The sequence below is a fragment of the Musa acuminata genome, chromosome BXJ1-6 (assembly GCF_036884655.1).
Source record: "Musa acuminata AAA Group cultivar baxijiao chromosome BXJ1-6, Cavendish_Baxijiao_AAA, whole genome shotgun sequence".
Lineage (NCBI taxonomy): Eukaryota > Viridiplantae > Streptophyta > Magnoliopsida > Zingiberales > Musaceae > Musa > Musa acuminata.
This window is the reverse complement of record NC_088332.1, coordinates 6,306,500-6,313,180: the sequence shown is the minus strand read 5'-3', so window position 1 is coordinate 6,313,180 and position 6,681 is coordinate 6,306,500. Positions and strand designations below refer to the sequence as shown.

Sequence of the window (6,681 nt, the reverse complement as noted above, 5' to 3'; positions counted from 1 at the left end):
GCCGTATGATCCTACCTGCCTTCTTTTCTTCTTTCGTCCGTCTCCATGACCACCTTTTCTATATGCCATTGGAGGTGCTGTTGCACGTCAATTAAGCTATTGAGTACTAATTAATTATTGCATGTCTTCGTATCCTAGGAATTAACATACGATATTTTATATGGTATAATAGTGATGCATAATATTGATGGTGCTTCTTTGGCCATGGTTACGAATCAATATATCAATGCTGCTTTATGTAATTTAGAAATATACGCAGTTGAGTTAGCAGAGGACATGCGAATTACGAGGTGGAATATTGGGCCGGGCTTGTTGTGATGGGTTTGGGCCTTCCGTTTCAGCCATATGGACCTGATGATATGATGGGCTTGGGCCTTCCATTTCATTCTTAGTGTCATAATGCCTGTTTTAAAGCTTCATAACTATTTATGAAAACAATATCAAAACCTAACGAAACATAGAATGAATGATATAAAAACAATTATATACGTCATGGTTTTTCCCACATTTTTATTTGAGGGCTGTCTCCAATCCAGTTGGATGACCGGTTGGGACCCACAACGCTCGCATCTCCTGTCTGGACGAAGGCAGGAACCATATTCTTGACTCTCTCGCAGAAGTGACGATGGCATCCTTGAGCTGACGTCATGGAACTTACGGAAGCAGACGAGAGGCTGTGGGGAGTCCTGTTTCCTGTCGTAACCGAGACAGATGAGAACCGTAGATTGTATCACCGACAGCATCAACAACAAGAGAAAGTCGAATCTCTACGACAACAAAAGCAGAAACTTCGTATTACCAATAGAAAGTTACACTTTGGTTCATTCTACAAGCTAAGTCGTGGGCGGATGAGGCAGGTTCGTGGCCAAAGAAAACAAAAAAAATGAGGGTTATACCTTACTTTTTCTAATGTTCAGGTGACAGAGAACAATAATTTGTCACAGAAAGCAAAAAAAGTCAACGCCAAGCAAGCTGCCTCATTCATATGTTCTCTTTCTCTTTAGGATTGTTGGAAATATGAAGACAAATCCAATAAGGAACAGGACCGCCAATGTCTTCAAGTCATAGAGATCCCTAACAGATTTCAAGTCCCCGAGAGCCAGACCAGCCTTCAGGTACAAAGCAGTAGAGTCTGGTTAGTCCCAGTATTGTATAGGAAAAGATATGAACAATGATGATAAAAGTTGGCCAAAGGCCAATGCGAGTTGATTAAAAGAGATCAACAAACAAACAACCAACCAATCCAGAAATGCCAATAAAGAACAAGATGTTTTCAGATAATTCACCAGAGCCTAGTCAATTATACAGTCATATGGTGAATGTTCAAGTTCAAGAGACGCTAGTCTAAACAATAGTACGAACTACCAAGGATGGTGGTAGATCTTCTACAAGTTGTACATTCTACAGGTCTACGGATCTTGCACGTTCTCATCTTAACACATTTTGGACAACACAGATGTGACATGTGTGCGTGCCATCATAACTAGAGCAAGAAACTCAGCATTCATAAAGAGGATATAGATACAATAATGAAAAAAAGAAACCAAAATCACTTTAGATGTTGGTAAACCACAGTAACATATGGCACCAAATTATAAAGCATAGAAATGATGACCCTCAAAATATAGAGGTATGACTGTACATTTCATCCTCCCAAGTCCCAAAAACATCGTGCACTGGGTTGATCTTTTTCTAAAATGATGGTCCTCAAAATCTGTAAATTTTATAGATGGAATTGAACCTAATGCTGGCGATACAGGGGTAGGCGCCTCAGAGGCCCCAGCTGAAAGAGCTGGGCCATGTTGCAGGGTCAGCCTGTTCAGCCAGTGCCTGCAAAGGCTTAACTTAATATCTCAAACTTGCAAGAGTGAAAAGATCAACAAACCTACGAGCTAGCCCCATATAGGTCAACCTTTTAAATACAGTGAAAAAGATCACTATTGTTGCTCAAATGTAACATACTAGCAAGTCTGAATAAAACTTTTAATCTCAATACACATCCATCACCAGTGAATTATAGGGCAAAAATGCAACAGCAAGTTAGTGCATCTTAGCTGGCTACACGGCCAAGCAAACTAGGGTGGAAATGAATGATATCAAGAGGATATTTGAAAATGAATAAAACGAAATGACAGTTCAAAATAAGTAGATTCTAGCAGATAAAAAAGAAACTTACTCTGACAGTTATGTAAGATGCTGGAACAAGACCAACCAACGTTGCAAGAAAGAAAATGCGAAAAGGAACATCAACAATTGGAGATGCCAGATTTATAAATGTGTTAGGTAAAGATGGGGTTATCCTCAAAAAAAGCATGTAATTTAGCAGCCTTTCTCTGCGTTTTGCTATCTGCATCCAGAAAAGAACAGATTCTGAGATGAGCAAATTGTTAATCAATTGATTGAAGTATGTAAAGAAGAAAGCCATAAGCCTGAAAAGGTCTCTAGAAAACAAATATAAACAGAGGCAGCCTAGAAAATAAAAGGCAAATTATCACACAAGGAACTCTGTCAGTACCTCTGCTTGGAAAAATCTCAACTTTTCAGGCCACATCCAGCTGACCAAAGGCCTGCCAATTAACTTGGAAAGGAAATAGCAGGATGAAGCACCAGAAGTTGCAGAGAAAACAACCAAAATAACACCTTTTATGACCCCAAAAAGAGCTCCAGCCAGTAATGACAAGAATATAGTACCAGGTATCATGAATGTCTGCATAAAGATGTAGATTGAACAATATCCTAATACAAATTTGGCTTGGTAATCTCTGGCATATACGGCCAAATTATTTCTGCATAAGAGAATAACAGGAAAAGAAAAACTTAATACTATGCTAACCAAGTACAAGAAGTAAACAAGCTGCGCATTATGTCATTTTTTTACTGCAAGCATAATTTCCGTATTACATACAGATAGATCAGTTGTCTTGGATATTAATCCAAATCAAATTGTAAGGAGATACTACTGCTAAGGAAAAAGAAAATAAAGTTCACAATGGGAAGTTTGCTACTTAAGCATTAAGCCAAAGTTGACATTAAGAACAGAATAAGTTGTGAACTGATAGGCTGTCATTCAATAGAAGATAGAAGGAAGTCAGGAACTCATTTGACAATATCAACACAAAGATACCTTTTTTATCATACACCACCAGATAATTATCTTAGACTAGCCATGAACAAAAATGCCTACAACATGCCCTTTACAATTATTTGGCTTATACTTGAATACTACTACTATTCAATTCCTATGCAAAATATGATGCAACATTAAGTTATTACAACAAAGTTATGGCCACAATTTACTTATACTTGAATACTACCATGATCCAATTCCTTAAAGACTACTATGATCTAATTCCTATGCAAATATGATGCAACATTAAGTTATTACAACAGAGTCATGGCCATGGACAAAAGTGCCTGTCAACGTGCCTTTTCCAATTATTTTACTTATACTTGAATACCATTCTGAGTTAAATCCTATGCAAATATGATGCAACATTATATTATTACAACAAAGATATGGCCACTATTTCTTGGTGAATATAAAGAACCACATCGACAGAAGATTATAAGCAAATCTGAAACTAATTTCTGCTTAACTTGGAATAGGATGCCGGTACTGGTAAATCTGGAATAGAAAATCCAAAGAGTTCATTTAAGAAAAGGTTTCCCACAGTTATTCACATAATAGTACCACAAGTTCATCAGTCTGAATGAATAGTATACAATGGAACTACAGTTGGAGAATGAAAAAGGTTGTCCAGAGTACAGACAATGAGGGGTGTGCACGGCTGCTTCTAAAAATGAACCACCAAGCACGATAACATAACATCAAATCAACTGGTTCCAGCCATCAATGATAGATATGCAAAAAAAAAACATGAATCATATGAAGCTAACAAAATAAACTACAGCTTACAAAAGAACATCCTAATTCTTCAATGGACTATGTTTCTGAACAAAAATGAGAATCTTCAAAGTTATAAAAAAAAATCATTCAATGGCTCTGGCAAATAAACAACTTATAATTCAAAGTCACCAGCTAAACATCCTCCAAAACAGTCCCTAGCCCCAAAATATGACCATCCAATGAAATCTATATCTTTTATACTATGATAAATGGACCAGATGTGCTTCTAAACCAAACCTATACAATACCAATCTTAAATTGAAATATATTGTATCACTTATTAAAAGAGAGACCAAAATATATAGTGTCATATCAATACAAACCCCATTCATTCATTCGAAAAAAGAAAAAAGAAATCCTCTAAACTGATTCCTAGCTCAATACTCCGATATCCCAATCTACATACATATTGTGAAGTAAGGGTACTGCATATGATTAATTTAGTTTGAGCCTTCAGAGTTAGAAGTCCCTCCTAATGGAAAGACATAGTTGACTATTTTATTGTCAACATGACATCCATAACTCAATCATGGCTGCTTCACATGCTTTTACAAGAAACATAATCACCACACAAGAATACTTAGATCGAAAGAATATTCCTACAAACATGTATTACAAAAGATTGAACACATAAATTGATTGAGATGCATAGCTGTTGGTTTAAAATCTGAAACAAAGATAAAAGAAGGCAAGAAACCAGATAGAAGAAAATAATTTTTCACAAGCTATCTAGAATCCTCATGCCATAGTGTTGTGAGCAGGAAATAAGTTGATAAGCACATATGAACCAGGATGTCTCACTTTTCATTTTCATCTAAGGTGATAATTGAGAAATATAATGATATCTTTAACAAGTGTCCAACTAGTATATGATAATGCAATATCTCAGCCTCGCCAAAGAAAAATAGCAAAACACTAAGTTAGAGAAAGGGAGAAAAGAAGGAAAAGAACAAGAAGAATATGTCTGGGCTTGTTAAAATAATTTTTTGCAACTTTTTTAACTTTTAAATCAAAGAAGTTGCTTTTCTAAAATTTTGGCAGATTTAATTTCTAAAACTAAGAAGTTGCTATTGTAAAATTTGGGAATTTGTTCACATTTTCTGAAAGGTTTTTTTTTAAAAAGATAAACTAAAAAAACTTGTTTAAGAAAAGGTCATGACCTGTTTCTGACTTCTTCTAAAAGGAATTATGACACAATCACTCTCGACCTCGACATGCATCGATATTGCAATCGCCACCACCACCACCATCAATTACAACCACCTCCCTACCCCCACCACCACCACCGTTGTCACCACGTCCATTAGTCACCAGCACTATTAACAACATTTGCACCATTACAAAGCATTACTACAATAATTGCTATTGTTGCCACGACCACCATCTCCTCCAACAATGCCATTGCTTGTCAAGACTTTGCTTCGCAATAACATTTGGCCAAAAAACAATTTTAGAAACAAACTTTTCATAACAAAGCATATTCACAATATGCTAGTAATTCCACAAATCAATTCCAAAAGAAGCTTTTCAAAAGCTGCCTTTGAGAAAAGGAAAAACAATACAATACATGCCCAAAGGCAAAGAATATAAATACGGTGTTCTCCACTACTTGGAGTGGAGGTGTTCTAGATGTGAAGTATCATATATATACATTTGGGGTTTTCTTATATGATGACAATCAAATTTTAGTAGCATCAGCACAGCTAAATAGCCCCAAGGTTCTAAACGTTACATTTGAAAACCTATATCATACTTTTGTACTGATTGTTAATAGGCATTATGCTGATCGAAATGTTCATATGTATATTGGTGTGTGACCTATCTGGATGCATCTGTCTAACTACTAGACGAAAAGATCACACATATCTAAAAGTATTGAATTAGGGAAGCACACCCGTACGATAAATAATATCTCAGGACGAGAATTACACGAAAGAAAAGGTATCAATTTATGCTTTTCTGCAAAAAGAAAGCCAAATTCAAGCAGACCTACAATGGAAGTAGAGCTAAAGAAAGAAAGGAGCTCACTTGAGGACGCGGAGGTCGGAGAGGTTGCGCGGCAGCCTGAGGATCTTATCGTACTCTGCCTCGGGCATGGTGAGGAAGATACAGAACAGTCCAACGGCGAAGATCAAGAACACAGCGGCCGCGGCAGCCGCCTCCCACCTGGTGAGCGGGACCCTGGACTCGGCCCTGAGCGTCTTCTTGGCCGTCGGCGTGTCGTCGGCGGCGGTCTCCTCGTCGCGGACGATCGCGATCCTCAGCGGCGGCGCCATGGAGACGAGAGTTACCGGCAGCGGCGCGCGGGATCGATCCAAGAACCTGCTGCTGCTTCATGAAAGGTCGCAAGATCGCATCATGTCATTGGAGCAGGAGGAGGAGATTCCGCGACAGAATCGAGGGGTAGATGCGGATTAAATCGAACAAGAATTGGGGATTTCCCCGAGGGAAAGCCCTAGAAAGTGGAACGAGAGGGGGAGAGGAAGGAGGAGGAGACGAGGCACAGCGGGATATGTTGGAAGGGGGACGGTGTTGACACACCAACGCACGCGTCGACTCGATTTTGTTCTCGTGTAATGGGCCCGAGGAGGGAAGGGGGAGAAGGCCCACTTTATGACGGGTTTATTCGAGAGTTTCTTTTATTTATTTTTCTTTTTTTAATTTTTAATTAATTTAAATCAGATTAGAAATATATATAATATGGAATAATATCATAAAAATACATTTACAATGTAGTCTAAAAGAATGACAAAAACGAAATAGATGCATTGAAG

General features: G+C 37.9%; 1 protein-coding gene across 2 annotated transcripts; it reads right to left on the bottom strand.

The window, feature by feature from the left end:
• Positions 1–463: 463 nt before the first annotated feature.
• LOC135675876 (uncharacterized membrane protein At4g09580-like) lies at positions 464–6,455 on the bottom strand. 2 transcript variants are annotated; one of them, XR_010514045.1, is made up of 5 exons: positions 5,936–6,455; positions 2,516–2,786; positions 2,177–2,347; positions 897–1,109; positions 464–693 (listed from the first exon to the last, which is right to left on the bottom strand). XR_010514045.1 is itself a non-coding variant. In XM_065186482.1 (4 exons), the coding sequence occupies exons 1-4, from the start codon at positions 6,181–6,183 to the stop codon at positions 978–980; spliced, it is 822 nt and encodes a 273-aa protein (XP_065042554.1). In that variant the 5' UTR covers positions 6,184–6,455; the 3' UTR covers positions 769–977. The 2 variants fall into 2 exon arrangements, 1 of the variants encoding a protein (XP_065042554.1); XM_065186482.1 differs by lacking the exon at positions 464–693 and having other exon boundaries at positions 769–1,109.
• Between the last annotated feature and the right edge of the window lie 226 nt (positions 6,456–6,681).

Coding starts and splice junctions, on each gene's coding strand:
- LOC135675876 (XM_065186482.1), bottom strand. CDS start 6,183: ATGGCGCCGCCGCTGAGGATCGCGATCGTCCGCGACGAGGAGACCGCC. Junction 2,348..2,515: donor TGAGATTTTTCCAAGCAGAG/GTACTGACAGAG, acceptor TTCTGGATGCAG/ATAGCAAAACGCAGAGAAAG. Junction 1,110..2,176: donor CATCTTACATAACTGTCAGA/GTAAGTTTCTTT, acceptor TTGTACCTGAAG/GCTGGTCTGGCTCTCGGGGA.